The sequence below is a fragment of the Athene cunicularia genome (assembly GCF_003259725.1).
Source record: "Athene cunicularia isolate RWA chromosome 3 unlocalized genomic scaffold, athCun1 chr3_part1, whole genome shotgun sequence".
Taxonomy (NCBI): domain Eukaryota; kingdom Metazoa; phylum Chordata; class Aves; order Strigiformes; family Strigidae; genus Athene; species Athene cunicularia.
Window position 1 is genome coordinate 26,368,210 of NW_020799097.1, and position 17,507 is coordinate 26,385,716.

At 36.6% G+C, this 17,507-nt stretch overlaps 1 protein-coding gene across 1 annotated transcript in view; it reads left to right on the forward strand.

Moving 5' to 3' along the window:
- FAM83B (family with sequence similarity 83 member B) overlaps positions 1-16,486 on the forward strand; it is a 45,441-nt gene extending 28,955 nt beyond the window's left edge. Inside the window, exons 2-4 of the mRNA XM_026845611.1 lie at positions 3,717-3,881; positions 11,801-11,925; positions 14,036-16,486. Of these exons, the coding sequence (XP_026701412.1) occupies positions 3,717-3,881; positions 11,801-11,925; positions 14,036-16,403 (2,658 nt within the window). The 3' untranslated portion in view covers positions 16,404-16,486. The remainder of the gene's footprint in view (positions 1-3,716; positions 3,882-11,800; positions 11,926-14,035) is intronic.
- The last annotated feature ends 1,021 nt before the right edge of the window (positions 16,487-17,507 follow it).

Sequence of the window (17,507 nt, forward strand, 5' to 3'; positions counted from 1 at the left end):
CCCCCCCCCCCCCCCCCCCCCCCCCCCCCCCCAAAAAAAAAAAAGGAAATTTAATACATTTAAAAGCCAGAATATTCCATGACATTTATGGAATCCACTCTTTCTGCATCAAAATCTGTAGTTTATGATCGAACAACTAGTCTGATTTGTAGAAATCAGTATATAGAAATGACCTTATCACTGTAAATTACTTTTTACTCATGAATTTATATCTTATGTGTTGTGGTTTGAGCCCAGAGGGCAACTGAGCACCACACAGCCATTCTCTCACCCATTACCCCCAGCTGTGGGAGAGAGAAAATGAAGAAAAAGGCTCAGGAATCAAGATAAGGACAGGCAGGGGTAGCTCACCCATTATGGTCACAGACAAAAGACAGGCTTGTTAGGGGAATCAAAAATGACATCAGTTTAATTCAAAACTCTAAGGACAACAACACTTAACAGACAGAATGGAAGAGTGAGAGCCATCACCATATCTTAAAACACTTCACCCTACCCCTCCCTTCTTCCAGGGACTCAGTTTTGTTCCTGGTATCTCTACCTCCTCCAGCTGGTAGAGTGCAGGGGCAGGGGATGGGGGCTGCAGTCAGTCCTACTGCTTATTCCTCAAAGTCAGGGGAAGCATTCTTCTGCCTGCTCCATGTGGTTTCACTCATGGGAGACAGTCCTCCACAAACTTCCTCCATCATGAGTCTTCTCCGCAGGCTGCAGCTCTTCCCAAGATGCTCTGATATGGGTCACCCCCTCATGCTGCAGTCTTCCCACCACCAAACTACAATCAGTGAGGGCTTCTTCTTCCCATAGAGACCTGGGGGTTCTTCACAGGTCATAGGTGAATCTCTGCTCCACTGTGGACGTCCATGGTGGCAGGGGGGTGGCCCTGCCGTCTCACCATGAGATATAGTGGGGGTCTCTGCTCTGGCACACCTCCCCTCCCTTCCTCCTTCTTCCTTCCACTGACCTCAGTGTTCACATAGGTTTCCTTATCGTAACTCTTCCTCACAACTCCCAACCCCCTTTCAGATTCCCCTTCTTAAATACGTTATTGCAGGGGCGCAACCACCATCACTAACTGTCCCAGCCTTGGCCAGAGTTGGGTCTGAATTGGAGCCAGGGGAGCTTTTGAGAAGCTTCTCACAGGGGGCCACTGCTGTACCCCCCTCTCCCCCCACCAAAAACCCTGCCACACAAACCCAGCACAGTATGCATTGTTCAAACTTGGCACTTTTCTTCCTCCAGCAATTGAGCCTAATTATGTTTGTGGATTAATTAGATTAATTGAGTGTTGCTAAGAGTGAATGGACAGGCTAATGAGGGCATACAACAAGAGTCATCTTTGGTTTCCAGGGAATGCAAAACAAGTTGGTTGTCAGATCACGACAGTGGCTTTGCATACATGTCCATAAATCTGGTGAAGATTTTTCAACTAGCACAAGCTTTAGGTTTCAAGATTTTTTAACAAACAATCAAATAAACCCTATTCTGACTCTGGAAGTGAAATCTACCTTTTTTTGCAAGACTACTTTGATGCTTTGCAGAATTAACTCCAAAATTAATAAGCTTAAATGGTTTAAGAACAATTCTGCTAGTGAAGACAAAGAGGGTTTCCCTGTTAATTCCCAAGTTACAAAATATCTGCCCAGTAGTGCGCATGCATCTCTCTCATGCCACCATCTTAGTGGCCTGCTTGCTTATGTATTTCTCTCGTCCCCTCTTCATAAAGATAGATATGGCCATTCTAGTCAATGTTGGGTTTTAGTTTTCATTACTCATTCTCATTTTTTCTTTTCTGTATATTTCCAATATATTAGTCTTTGCAACCACAGATGCTGTAAACAAATTAGCATCTTAGGTATCTACCATAGGAAAATGCTAGAATGATTTCTGAAATTTGTGGTGTTGATTTTGAATATTTCATGTATTCATGTCAATGTACACTAATGAATCCATTCAGGATTTCTCCCGTACATTTAAATAGATACTTGAATGTAATGAGCACCTTTTTCTAAAAGATCTGAAGAAAAGGAAAAGCTTAAGAAGAATTAGGGAGTTCAGAGGGGGAGGGAACACAAGTAATGAAACAGAACTATTTGAGAACAGACTTGGTTTTACCTAATACACTTTTTCTGTCTTGGCAGATTTCTGCTGAGACATGAGTGGAACAAGACAGGTGAATTAATAGGGTTACCATGTTCAATTAATGTTGTGTATCTCAGAAACAAGACCAAGCAGAAGGTGTAGTCTGAAAGTGATGAGATCTTAGAGTCAAGATAAAATTTTTTGGTTTTCAGTCTTTCCTTTCAAATTTAGGTAAAGAAATAAAATTTGTACCATTACAAATCACATCTAGGTTTTATTTTCAAAAAAAATCAATAAAATTAGTGAGGTAGTGCATGGGCGTATTGCCTAAGAATTATGAAATAATTGAATTATTTCATGCTATTCCGTTGCTCTCTGACTGGTGGATTTGTAGAGTCTTTTTATTGTCAAGTGACATACCATGGTAAGGGCAAGTCCTTTCATTTTTACTTATATTTTACAGGAGCTGTCTTTTTACTTTTCCTAATGACACTGTTATTTTACTTTTATTTTTTGTAGATCATCTCATTAAGATCTTTAGTGATTTAAGTACATGTTTGGCAAGTGAGTCTTTTAGTTCTAAGCAGGCAGAATTCAAAAAGGTAGTTTAGACAGTTGACTGGAGACATAACTTTTACCTGGGTAAACAGCATTTACCAAATTTTGTGAAGTAAATATTTCAGTTCTGGACTAAGATGATGATTGTAACTTAACAAGTACAGCACTAAACTTGAGGTACAGATAGTTTAAAGATTAGTGAAAATGGTAAAGCTGGTCTGATAGGTGTGAAAGGCTTTATTTGATTTGAATTTTCACCTGAGACATCTCATTGGAACTTTTCATGAAGACTAGTTGATAAGAATATTAGCTTTAAAAGTTACAGAGATACCTGTTCTCCCTCTTATTTCCTCTAATGCTCCAATACTAGTTCTTCCCAAATTGCTAATGATATGTCAATAGTATATCATCTCCAAAATACCATTAGCAGGACCTTGCTTTTCCAAGTGAGAAATACTTACTTTATCCCCGTATGTTAAAGGGCATCGGTAGCTGGTGTTCAGCTCTCTAATCTTGAACCAAGCTCTCACCAGTTGAGGAAGCTTCATCCCAGTAAGAGTGCTGAATCAGTGTGGATCCTGAAGTCCTTGACATCTCTATCTCTTCGATGTCTGCTTATTGACTCCTTCATCTCTTGATTATTTCGGAGAAGATAATGATAAGATGAAAAGCCCATTGTGCAAAAACATTGTCTGCATTATTTTTTTTATGCACACTGCTGTTATATTTTGATGGTTTAATGTTTTCCACCATATTCGTATCACTGTTTCCCCTTCCCTTTTCTTTCACTGGATCTCTTTTTTCTCATATAACTGATCGCTACACACACCCACAACACAAGTTTTTCCCAGACACTGGTACTTGTCACAGATGTCACGCAAGCAATCACCTGACTTATCAAAAAGAGGATCCAGGGATCTTGAAAAGCCTTCCAGGTTAAATGATACCACATGGTATATATTAGAACTTTATCATGTGTAAAAAATATTAGTGTGGTATCTGCCCAGTGTAAGCTTCAGTGAAGAGTTTTATATATGTTTATACAATACAATAATTTGTGTCTTTTCTATTTTATTCAGGTCATTGCCATTGTTATGGATATGTTTACAGATGTGGATATCTTTAGAGAAATTGTGGAGGCATCTGCTAGAGGGATTGCAGTGTATCTCCTGCTTGACGAGTCAAACTTCGGTCACTTTCTGAAAATGACGGAGAAACAAGGCTGTCAAGTTCAGAGGCTCAGGGTAAGGCTTCCTGTGTTCCTGTACATGAACAATCACTACTCATTCCTCCACAACCTACTGAAAAGGGATGTTTATTCAAAAAGTGATTATTGAATACTGCTTTTTCAAATTCACTGAGGTATAACTAGGTAAGCTCTCAGCAGAACCTTCTCTACAAATGTTTTTCTCTTTAGGTTGTTATCTTTTTCATGTGTCAAAACAAGAGTATTTGATAAAATCATGTAATTTTTCATATATTATTTGTCATATAGTTTTCCATTATTATGTATCTAGGAATACTACACGTTTGAAAAACTTAGCTTCTTTTTGCTTTCTCTTAAAGTACCTGCAAATAGAGTCATAAAGCTTATATAAATTAATAAATTGCATACTTCATTTTATGATCTTTTCTTTAAAGTTATTATCTATTAAAATACTTTAAAAGCCCCAGGATTCTATTACTGTTTTCCTGAAATCTGTATTATCATGCCTGTCTGTGTCATGTCTTGGAGAGTCTTACTTTTATACATGAGATATGTAATTTTTATCCTCTGAGAAAGATAGCAAGGCTAAAGTTTACATTTTTCGCAAGATGTCCTATGCCACCCTATTATTTAACAAGGATTAGAATACAATCCATGAGCTTCTCTGACCTGACATAAATGCTGATAAATACTTCAAGATTTACTGTATTGTAGATAGAACTGAAGAAGTTCCAAGGACGTTACCAGAGATGGTTTGCAAAGTTCTGAGCACTGCCTTGGCTGAACTTCCGTGTTCAGCATTTGCAATTCCTTGTTTCTGTAATTAGTTAGGCTATGTTTGCTCCTGGGAAAAATATTAGGAAAGGTCTTAGCAGCATGCATTTTAAGAACCCAGTCCAAAAATCGGATAGAGGTATGATGTATTTGTGAGGATGAAAAAGGTCTTTTGTTAGAATTTTGGATCAAACGTGTATTTTATACCAGTTTTTGCTCTGGAGTGTTGTCTTAGGTCCTTGATAGTATTTCCACACCACTTTCCATGTTTGTTTCTCGTGTATGAGTGTGTGGGATTGCCCTCTGGTGGCCTAATACACAGATCTATGGGAACTTTTGGAAAGAAAACATCAAAAATCAGTTGTGGGTCTGTAAACACTAGTCACGATTGCCTTCATGAAGTCAGTATTTGGCAATATTTCCATACTCTGGAACTTGAGACACCCCCATTTGCTGTTACTTGGGTTAACTATACCATAGAGGTTGCCAAAAACTTTGTATGTCTTTTTATGGCATGAGTTTTATCCTTACAAAATAAAAGAAATTAGGAGCATGAATTTAAAGTAGTATTTCAAAAAATGCCATAGCATGCATTTTCAAATTATTTCTGTGCAACGTATATCTACATCTGTTTTGAAAGCTGAACTTCTTTTGGGTGGGTTCGAGGCTGTATTTTTAATAGGGTTTTATAGACCTACAGGCATTTATACTGTGGTCGAAAGAATTAATGTACATGCATTAGAGTGGATTTTGTATGAATTAGTGTGGATTGGAGAGGTTCAGACTTGTCCTCTTTAGTGACATTATATACACTATATTTCTGTTTTGTAACAATGGGGGAAATAAAATACATCTTTACTCTGCAGGGTTTACTTTGAATACTTCAAGGTTTATCAGAAAATGAAAAATAGATGCCAAAGAGAGTTGTGTGCTGCGTTTCCAGTTTAGCTTGTAATAAAGCTCTTCAAATTAATGGTCTTTTCATCCAAGTGCTACTCCCAGTGACTGTTGCTCTGGGAATAGAAGCTTACTACTCCCACAGTAATTCTGTGCCTTTCTTGAGGGTGACGAGAAACTGCTGGTGACTATGAAAGAAGTCAGTACTTTGGAGAAGTTTTCTCCCTTTCTCTTTTTCCCCATCACCTCAAGGTTCACAAAAACCAAATAATCTTTAACTTTTTCTGCTCTTGGCTTTTGATCCTCCCCTTCTGTTCAGTGAAATCAGGAAGAGGAGAGAGATGTATGAATCTGTTTCTTTTTTTTCAGGATATAACACCAGCAGCATTGGTCTTGTTATTCTCTGGCATGATTCGGTTCAGTCTTGCAGCAGTATGGCAGACACTCCCTCATGCCATGCACTCATGATGAGGAGTTTCTGTAAAGCTTTTCTGACTCAATGCCTTCTCTGACTCTTTTTCTCTTCCTTTGTGTCAGTAAAAACTGAGATGCAGGGATGAGCAAGACTGTATTTTTGAATTCAGATTTACAATTCAGTAGACTGTATGGAAAAAACGGGATTTTATTCACAAATCTTCATTAAATGCCTGTGCAGACAGTTTTTCTTATCTGTAGTCTGCATATCAGGACACATTTCCCTCTTTATCAAAAGATATAACTGAAAAAATTGAGTGACTATGTATTCGGTGATTATTATGTGGATTCTGTATAGGAGAACATGAAATCACGGATTTACTAGGAGCTTTTTCAGTCTCTCCTACAGCATTTCTTCTTGTGGGTTGGTTTTTACTTAATGTTCGCCTTAACTTCACCAGTGGAACCCAAATAAACAATTTATTTTTTATATTTTCCCATTTCTCTTTCCCCACTTATCTGTTTGCACTGTCCTACATTTTTTCCCCATTAATTAATGTTTCCTTTTTTTCTCATCTTTATCTGAGCTTGATTAACTTTTTCTCCAGCCTGACTTGTTGTTCAGTCAGCAATTCCTTTGCATAGAAAGATGAAAAGTCATTACAGATTGTGACTTTTTTCAGGTCAATACTAATAGCTGAGTGTTTTGAAAGATGCTCTTTTTTTCTGCTACTGACAGGTGCTGCAGCAAACTATGAAATAGATTTGCACTGCAGAATGCATAACCGAGACAACAATCCCCAGAACCACCAAAATTCTCAATGCAGTAACTTAATTTTGGATTAGAAAAAATGAAACAGTGTAGGCAATGTTGTTTAATGCCTAAGTCAGTCAAGCTCCTCAGTTGATGCCAGATCTTCATGTTTTATTTGGTGAGGTGAGGCATGTGGCAGAGGCTCCGTGCTCTGCAGAAACTTATTTTTACTTCTCTGGCAATAATGAAGAATCATCTTGCTACAGGAGAATATTGAAAGCAATCTGGCAGGAACTGTTTATCACCTGATACTCCTCAGTATTTTTAATGAATTGTAGGAATGAGAAAATAGAACCACTAATGAATTTATTTTACTTTCTATTTATGAAGTCTACTCCCAGATACACATGCTTAAATGCATAGTAGGAGCTGCTCTTGAGACCTGATTGCATCCTGTTATTTCTCACCAGTGTTATCAAAATCATCAAAAGTTTTCCAGTACTTCCAAGTCAAAGTGAAATTTAGTTGTTAGACATGCACAGCATGATGTTGTGTCTGTGAGCAAATGTCTGTACTAAGGGACTCGACTCCAGTGAAGTCATTGAGATTTTGTCTTCAGTGGTCACTGAATCAGATTCGAGGTCAGAATAGAAGTGAACTTGAAAATTAATTAACATTTGTACACCAACAATTATCTGTTAGTAAGAAGAGAGGCATGGGATAATAAATAATATTGTTAATGATGAACAATACAAGAAATGTGACTATTTTTCCTTTAAAACTGTTAGGCTAAGTATTAGGTAGACATCCATTTTCTTCTTTGTGCATTTTCTTGACAAGCAAGTACAGGGTGAGTAATTGAAGACTGATAAAAACAGACTCTACAAATAAAAACTGCTGAAATGAAATGTTTGAGACCAGTATGTTTACTGTAGTTATCTATCACGTTGGATGAAAATAAAAGTGTAATGTTGAATTATACTTCAGAATTTAGTGGTGTGCAGTAATCCATAAAAGAGGTTAGAGCTTGTTTCCTCTTCATTTGGGTGTCATTTAACTGAATAGCCCTGGTGGCCATTCTTTAATTGCAGCCACAGCATGTTTATATGTCCCTGTGTATCCTACACCCTGCTCTTGGAAGAAAGAGAAGATACCGTGTCTGGTTTCAGAAACCTAAAACATCAGGTCCTTGCTTAAATTATTTTTCCATATGCATCCACTAGCAGTCACTGACAAAAACAGATTACAGGACCAGACAGACTTTTCGTTTGACTCTCTGTGGCCAATCTCACCTACCTTTGTGTGTCCCATCACGCTAGCTGGGATCCTTCGTTAGGTGTGTTTTATGGTTTGCCCGTGATTTTCCTCTCAGGATTCATAAAGGAATTATTGCTTTACCGACAATGATGCATAACACTTCTGCAGTGATCAGTGACACGCTGCTGTTAGTGCTGTTAGCGGGGGAGTCCTGTAGCCTGAGGATGAAACCAAGTAGGAAGGCAAGTCCAGCATTTCATACCAAATGGAGCTTGCAATTCAGTACATATGTATTTACTGTTTCTAATCCTAACTGGAACGCATTGTTACTATTATCCTCAAATAATGTCTGTATTTGGGCAATTATTCAAAGTATGCATCCCTGGCACCTAATTAGAGAGTTTGAAGTAGGTGAAGAATGCCATATGAACTGTGGAGGAAAAGGAAGTGTTATGTGAGAAAGGTGAGCATGATCTCTAGCACATGCCTTTGTAATGCTGCCATGTTCCCATCTTTGGGTGGGTGACCTACTGAGACAGGGAAAGAGTTGCCAGGATTAAGGAAGCAGGAAAGAAAAGCTGCAGGAGGAATAATACTGAAGAGAAGGAAAAGAAAAGGGAGAACAGGAAACAGTGACTATGATTTTTAAAAAAACCCCAGCTATTTAAGGAAAATTTTACTCCTTTTTTAGATATGCCTACTTGAAGTTATATTTCAACTTATGAGTACCTAAGGCAAAGCTTTTTTATATATAATATGGTAATTTGCAAGCCATCAGCCTTGCTTGTGCCTCCAGCATTCCAGATTCACAAGTGATACCCTGTCCAATAGCGATCAGACCTTATCTCAGTGAGATTTGATGTGTTCAACTGGCATGTCTTTAGGCCAGCATTACTTGTTATGGTTATTTGAAAATGTATCAGCTGCCTCTCAAGTTACCTTTTCAAGTTAGGATGACATAAATATAAATTAATATCATCAAATATAAATCTCACATACAAATATAATTACATTGTGTATAGATTTGTGTAAAACAGTCATTGAAGTAAATGCCAGTTTCATAATTCACAAAATTTTATTTTATAGTAAATAAGAGTTTACTTTTGTGATAATATTTAGAATGGGTAAAATCCAGTATTTTCTGTTTTTTTTTTTTCAGGAATTACTTCTTCCACACTCACTATTTAACTTTAAAATTAAAACTTTTTATTTAATTACTTTTACCTAAAGCTTAAGTAGCTGCTGGAGAAATAACAATTTTCTTTAGTGGAACTGGCTTGTTCAAAGTTCAACAAAAACCACACTAGAAAAGCAGGAAAATTGTCTCATTGGTAAGAAAACTTCTAATTTGTGTGCAGAAAACTTGAAAGACACAATGCTAGATTGTCAAAAGTGACTAGCAGGTAGAGATGCAAAATTCTGTTAGCTTCCCATTCAATAATGCAAATTGGGTTGTTATTGATTGTTTTTTAGCTGTTTCTGACAGTAGATCTAAGCATCCACCTGTATTTTCACTTTTAAAATTTTTACCTTTTAAAATTGTACAGCACTTCTAGGTAATACTTCTTTAATTTATCTAATTAAGAGATAAACATTATGTTTTATGTTTCTACCACATTTGCAAGACATTTGGGCCACAAACAAAAGTAATTTTTAAATGCTGTCTTTGTACATTTTAACTGTTACATTTTTGTTTAAACACAGCTTGACAGAAATGGTTAGTAAAAATTCACCTAATAAATAAATAAAATTTAAACAACTTGGATAGCTTGAGTGAAATCATAATTTGCCAACTCAGCAATTACACAAGTGTAACTCTTGTGTCTTTGATTTTATTTTTCTTTTGCTAAAGATATCAACTATATATCAAATATATACTTATTTAGAAAGCATGTCTAATTGGAAATCTGTTTTCATTTCATTGGAGATTTTCTCTGAATTTTCTGTTTGGAACGATAAAGTTCATTGGATTGTAGCAGACACTATCATTAGAACTCCTACAACCTCTATCTATTAGAACTTAGTATGTTTTAGGTAAATGTGTAAGTGCTTCCATAGACAATAAAGGTTTATGTAACTGTATAGCAAACTCAGTAATACTTCACAGACTGTAATCTTAAATACTTTTGCAAGTTTAAACATCTCTACAGCAGCCTGAGGAGGGGAAGTGGAAAGGGAGATAACTGATCTCTTCGCCCTGGTATCCAGCAACAGGAACTGTAGGAATGTGCCAGTGGAGTTTAAACTGGACATTAGGAGGTGGTCATTACCCCAAAACACTTGTCAGTGTTTTAAGAAACATTTGGACAGTGCCCTTAATACTGTACTTTAACTTTTGGTCAGCTCTGAAGTGGTCAGGCAGTTGGACTAGATGATCATTGTAGGTCCCTTTCAACTGAAATATTCTCCTCCTCTTCTCCTCTCCTCTTCTCTTCTCTTCTCTTCTCTTCTCTTCTCTTCTCTTCTCTTCTCTTCTCTTCTCTTCTCTTCTCTTCTCTTCTCTTCTCTTCTCTTCTCTTCTCTTCTCTTCTCTTCTCGTTCTCGTTCTCGTTCTCGTTCTCATTCTCATTCTCATTTAATTTATCCCCCTGATTTGGCTGAATTTGCCCTAGATACAATCTTAAACATTTTGCTTCATGAACATCCCTAATCCATCTGTACCTGGTCTTTACAGAGCACATGTCTGCTGTGATTTTCAACCTGTCCTTGTAGCAGTCCCATGAAGCAAGATATTATTTTGTATTCACACATCTTATATTCCGCTATTTCCATATATACAGTCTATGTAATAATCATATGGATTCTTTTTTCTTACTTCAAATGCTAAACTACAGATTTCGTTCCCACTGAAATACTTGTAAATGACCACAAATTAGCTTTGCTAGAGCAAATATTGAAAGGGTAGAAATTACGGTAAATGTTGTGGTCATTTACAGCTAGACCCCAAGCTATTTTTGTCTTGTGAAGGATTTTGTATCTCATGAAGTAGGTATTCTAGGTTGGTTTGCATTGAATATAAATGTTATTTTTTCTATAAATAAACACCTTTCTGTAACAATTTCTGATAAATGCTTTTTTTCCCCACATAGTTGTAAGAACTTTTTGAAAATTAGTATTAGTAGAGTCCAGTAGCTTAGGTGAATCAATTTTACCCCCAGTGTGGGAGAAAAATTGACCATATTTTTGAGATCCAACATGGAAAATTCCCCAAGTGCAATTTACTGAGTTCGCATGAGTAAAACGTAAAGCTTCTTAACAGAATTCAAACTTGAATGCTGCATAGTTTGTGTTACCTATGCATGTTGTGATAGCATCTCTGATTCTAGAAATGTGATTGATCCTATGGTACAAAGCTGATTGAGAAATCTTACTGGTGGTAGGGGATTCTGGTGCCAGGAGGTATCATTCAGTGGATCATCTCAGTGTGGAGTATCTGTTTATAGATATAGCAGCCTTGTTCAATTGAAATAAAAGTGATCCTGGCTCTTTAGATGTCTCTGATTAGCTGAGGTGCCTGGAAATCTATATATTGTACATGAGGTGATTAATTTTTATTTTTATTTTTTTTAATGCTACAAAACCTCTTTCTTTTGTCAAAGACTTCTTGTTCCAGAACCTCATTTCTGGGAGTGGTGGCTGTCGAAAAGCAGAATTTTATTTTCTGTGGCCTAGGGAAACTCATCAGTCTTGAAGACAAAGCATTAACTTGCCATTTTGGGTCCCTAGGGGACAAGTTTTATCAGAGTTTACTTCCCTGCAATAATATAACTCTTCTACTATACCTCTGACTTTTAAACCCCTGAATACTAAATATGGAATATATAGTGTAACAACTGAAGTATTTAAATTGTCTTTTTCAGAACATGAGGGTGCGGACAGTAAAAGGACAAGATTACTATTCTAAAACAGGAGCAAAATTCCATGGAAAAATGGAACAAAAATTTATTCTTGTTGATTGTAAGAAAGTCATATATGGTTCTTACAGGTAAGATCAGTCACTGAGGTGTCGGTAGAAAACCTGTCATCTCAGTACTTCTCCTATTGCAAATTTGTTGGGTTTCTTCTATTTCTGAAAATCCTTCCAGTGAACTCCATGAACAAATTTGATGATCTTTTCTGTAATTTAATAAGTTATTGTAGATACTTACTGCTAACTAGCTTAACACAGAGACAAATTTTGAGATTGTCTGTTAGTTTTTCACAAATATGAAATAAAGGATATAGCTTTTGCTATTGGCTGGAGACTTGCTAAAGAGAGAAGAATCCTGATTTGTCTTACATTATCTGAATTATCCTTGTTTAACATCCACTTCAAAAAAGGCTGCCAAATGATTTCATAAGTTCTCTTGGATAGTTCATCCTCATAACAGTCTTCTAAAGCTAACGTTATAGACCTATTCTATGGCACTCTGTAGTGTACCATGGTCAAATTCAGAGTTGCCCAAGTTAAGTTGACATAGACTGTCTTTATATTTGGCTAAGTTTCTTTATTCTACTTTCCATTTTATTTCTAGTGTATGTGTGAAAACAGGCTGGAAAAAATTCTAGCTTTGCAGAGCTGGAAAAAACCTAAGTTAAAAGGGACTATTTATTCTTACACATTATTAATAATTTTCCTTCTTTTCATGCTACACTTCTCTCCTTTGGTCTACAGAATTAGTTTCTGGCAGTGTAGTGCCTGGGTGCCAGATCTACAGCCACTGACTTCCATAGATTTCTACCACTGTAAGCTTTTGAAAATCTGGCTTTTTATTTCCTCTGAGTCTTGGCCAGCCCCAAATTCAGGCTAATGTATATAAATGGTAGTGAGGTAAGTGACAAATTCATAAATGAATCAGTATAAGAGAGTTCAGGGAGAGTCTTTCTGTTTTGACATATACACACAGTTAGTCTGTGAGAATATGATAGTTTTTCTCATTTCATTTTGAAAAATAACACTGCTTTAAGACCTAGCACTACAGGGGCTAGAATCATCAATTTCTGTACAAATCAAGATTGCTCTGTAGAAGAACCTAGTGATTTATAACAGGAAAGAGGAGTCTTTCTGAATTCTTGCTTTCTGAACTCAGTTTGGATTAGAATTTTTTAAAAGATAACAAAATATATTATTCTTAATTGTGAAAATTAATAGAAAAAACTTATGCAGCATGATTTGATTTAATGTCAGCACACTATTTCCTGAAAAAATACAAACCAACCAAACAAGTAAAATGAAATCAGCAAGCTATTTAAGTGAATACAACAAACCTATTTTCTAACATAAAGAAGACAAATGCAAATAAAACAAGTATTTAATTTTTTTACTTCTTTCATGAAAATAGGATTGTGAAAGATTTTTTCTTTGTTGTAATCTGCAAATTTCATGCTTTCGACACCATATTAGGCATGTTGAGACATCCTTAATGTACAGGTTAATGTATTTTACCTCATTTTGTAGCTGTAAAGTAGCAATATCTACTTAGCTTTGAGCATATGTTCAACCTTTCTAAGTACAACAGAAAAGAGGAAAATTTCCTTCATCTGAATATCATCACTGCAATTAAAAGAAATGTTAATATCTAATCTGGTGTGCATAATAGAAAATAGAAACTTCTTAACAATTCTGCAGTTCATCTTTTTGAATATGTTTTTAGAGTGAAGTACATGCAGAACTGTTGAAGCAGTTCTGCATATTATTTCAAATGTATTTTTTCACAATTTAACTATACGTTAACATTCTCTGACTCACAAGTAAATACAGTGGATCTAGTCAATCCTGACATAGTCTTTGTAGAGGTAATTTTGCGCCATTAAGTATTTGTACTCCACTGTTCTACACCTGTGAATAGTTCTTTGCAATATCCACCTTTTATAAGGGCAATTAAGTAGTTATAGACGCATTCCTGCTCCCACTGAAAGCAGAGGAAAGTCTCCAGCTGAGTTCAGATTAGACCTTCGAAATCCAAATTACATGAATCATGCCCACAATTTATTTATTTATTTATAAAGTACTGGTATAAAACCCAGGTTTATGTGAAAACTTTCTTAAGAAGGACCAGTATAATACTTTAGTTCAAGAGAACTGTTTCTGATGGTCATTTGTTCTTCTTTTTCAGCTTTATGTGGTCATTTGAAAAAACCAACCTCAGTATGGTTCAAGTTATCACAGGACAGCTGGTTGAATCCTTTGATGAAGAGTTCAGGACACTCTACGCCCGTTCTTCTGTTCCTAGTTCATTTGCCCCAGAATTAGTGCGGGTAAACAGTCGCAGGACACTCTGGGATAATGATACATACCAACACTCAGTGTCTTCCTTAGCTTCAGTTTCTAGCCAAAGAAACCTTTTTGGTAGGCAAGACAAGGTTCACAAGATAGATCCTGTTTGTTGGAAAACTCATGGAAGATATGCAGTAAATGAAATAGATAAATATGGCTTGAGAAATCAAGCCTATAATAAACCACCAATTCATCCAGGTTTTAATATGCAAAATCCAATCCAGCAGTATCAACCTAGTGAAAAAAATGAGCACTGGAAGAGACATAGTTATGCTGGGGAGAAGCCAGAAAGGACACCTTACCTGTTGCTCAACAGAGCTATTAATAGAGCCAACAATCCATCAAATACTTGGAAAATGCCATCTGATAGCCTTAGTATTGTTTCTTCATTACGAGGAGGATATGCAAATAACTACAATACACCCCAGCAAAGTTTTGCTGATCAGTTTTCACGACCAAAGATAAATCTTGCAGAAAGAAATTCAATTGTACGGAGGTCTTTTAATGGGACAGATAATCATATCCGCCATCTGCAGCAAAGGATGCCGACCCTTGAACACACAACAAAATCATTCCTACGTAACTGGCGAATTAAGTCATATTTGAATGATCAGTCAGATTATCCAGTAGAGTCTAATGGGTCAGCCTTGGGTGACAGATATGATAGCTATGACACAGCTGAAAATATTAAAGCTCATGCACTGTATTCTCATTCTCGCTTACGATCATCATTGGTGTTTCAGCCAACTTTACCTGAACAGCAGGAAGTGAGCAGCTGTGCAAGTTCTTCAAATTCAACTATAATTGGGTCAGAAGGAAGTGCAACACCTAAAGGGACATCTAATCATGCTCCAAGTGTGGAAGATGGAACAGATAATGTTTTAGAAGAGTTTAGCACAAATGTCCCACTTAAATCAGATGCACCAAAAACCCACAGAATTCATATTGCAGACAACACAAAACCTAGTGTAAATTCAAATGCAGCAGGGAATTCGTCTGTCTACTTGTACACAACACTGTGTGCAGACAAACATGTGGAAAATTTGAAGAACCTTCAAAATGAAAATATGCTAAAAAGGAGAAGTTTTCCCATGTTTAATTCAAAGTCAATATTAGACCCTGGTACCAACAAACATGCATCCAGTTATGTTTACAGCACATTGACTAGGCATAGACTTAAGGAGCCAGTTAGTCCAAAACCTCCAGAAGACACGCTGAAGAGTTCTAAAAGTTTGCACAGTATGACCAACCACTTGCCACAGGAGGAGAAGAACCTCAAAGGAGAGCTAAAGAGCCCGGCTGCTAGCAAGGCAATCTCTATGGCTGCTCTCACTGAAGCTAGCAAAGAGGAGTCTTGTAAGGATTGCACATCAAAGAAAGAAAGTAAGAATTCCCCAAGTTTTCTAAAGAAAGGATCCCAGAAATTGCGGTCACTTCTTAATCTCACACCAGACAAGAAGGAAAACTTGTCAAAAAACAAAGGTCCTGCCTTTTACAGGATGTGTAGTAGTTCTGACACATTGGTTTCTGAAGAAGAGAATCAAAAACCAAAGATTTCTGAGAATAAGACAGATTCTTCCCCAAGGAGAAAGAGAAACACATCATCAAATTCTCAAGGTAGCTTAAACAGAAGTAAAGAAGATGTCACTGGGAGCCCAACAAAGTCTCCAAAGTCTCCTAAGTCTCCTAAGTCGCCAAAACCTCAGAAACCTCCATCTGATGAAAGCAATAAAAAATGTCCTCTCTTGTGCCCCCTTGAAAGTAAGTTCATAGAAACTGCAGGAGATGCATCTACCCCAAGATTTAATACAGAACAGATTCAGTATCAAGATGTAAAGGAAGTCACCACAAATACTAGTTCTGAAAGTGCCCCTGTTCCTGCTCTTCAGAGAGCAAGTTCAATGACACCACAGCTGGCAAGCTCAAAACGGCAAGAGGAGCTCAGATCTCGTTTGAGTGAAAGGCGTGTTTATAGCCGCTTTGAGCCATTCTGCAAGATAGAAAATGCTAGCCAACCTGCAGGAAATGCACGCAACAGCAGTTCACATCTCTCAGATATCAAAAGCAAGACCTTAGCGAATAACTACGGCAGGAGTAATCACATGGTTAGCTACAACTCAACTGCTTACCATCCATTGCAGCCTAATGAAAATAAGCTGAGAGGATTTATGCAAAAGTTTGGGAACTTCCTGCATAAAAGCAAGTAAAAGTTTTGTTGATTATGTTGAAATACAGCAAGAATATCAACGCTGGACATAATGTTAACCAGACAAGACTGATGACAACCTTTGTAGAGCTTACTTGGGTATCTTCTTGGGTCTAGGACATTGGCATGAATGTACATATTTTTACATAGTCATCCTAGAATTGTTATACAGTCTTTACAGAAATTCTGTGTCCAGAATATGTCTCAAGGAAGTTGTTTATAGTGTTTATATTGTAAGATTAATTTTATACATTTTCCTTGTGAAGAAAATATGTACTAGCATATTGTAAGATTAAGTGTGGAGAAAAAAAGATGGAGGATGTTTTTAAACTTCAAATAATACTGTTTCCAAAGATTTGCCCTTTAAAAATAGGATAGCACTAGGAATAGTGGCTTGCATTTTTTCAGCATTTATGTACACTTTCAAATGGTAAACAGAAATGTTAATGCATTGCATGTTACTTATCTTCAAAGTAATTTTTGAAAACCTCTTTCAGGCTTCATCTTGTTAATAATTTATCCCATAGCATCTATCAAACTGTTTGGGCAGCAGATGGATCTATTTCACTTTATTGAATTTTCCATGAATATGATATATTTTTCTGAAGTATTTGGCACACAGATCTTAAAGTGACCTTAATCTGAGCTTTCACAGACTTGTTTACGTGGTTAAACTAATGTGAATGTAGAATGAACGTTAAAAAAACTATTTATAAAAAAGGTGCCTTGAACATAACTTACAACTAGTTTAAATTTCAATGGATTAATTACATTTGTATAACATGCCAGTATTCTGTAATGTATTCTAAAAATAGATTTTTAATACATTTTTCTATTTGGTGTTTCCAAAACCAAATTTTCTGTGGACTTCCATTTCTCAGGTAAGTTTTTGAGTTTCACATGCAACGGTCTGTTTTAAATGTTGCCAGATGCATTTGCAATTTTGCCTTTAATAACCTATTTTTTAAAATAAGGTTGCAAGTGCTTAGACTAGGCATATAAGGGAGATTGCAAGCTCAGCCTTATGCTGCTTTATGTCAGGGTGAATATTACAAGGCCGGGAGCAATGAGGAATCTAAAAATGAGATTCGTAAAAGTCACCACA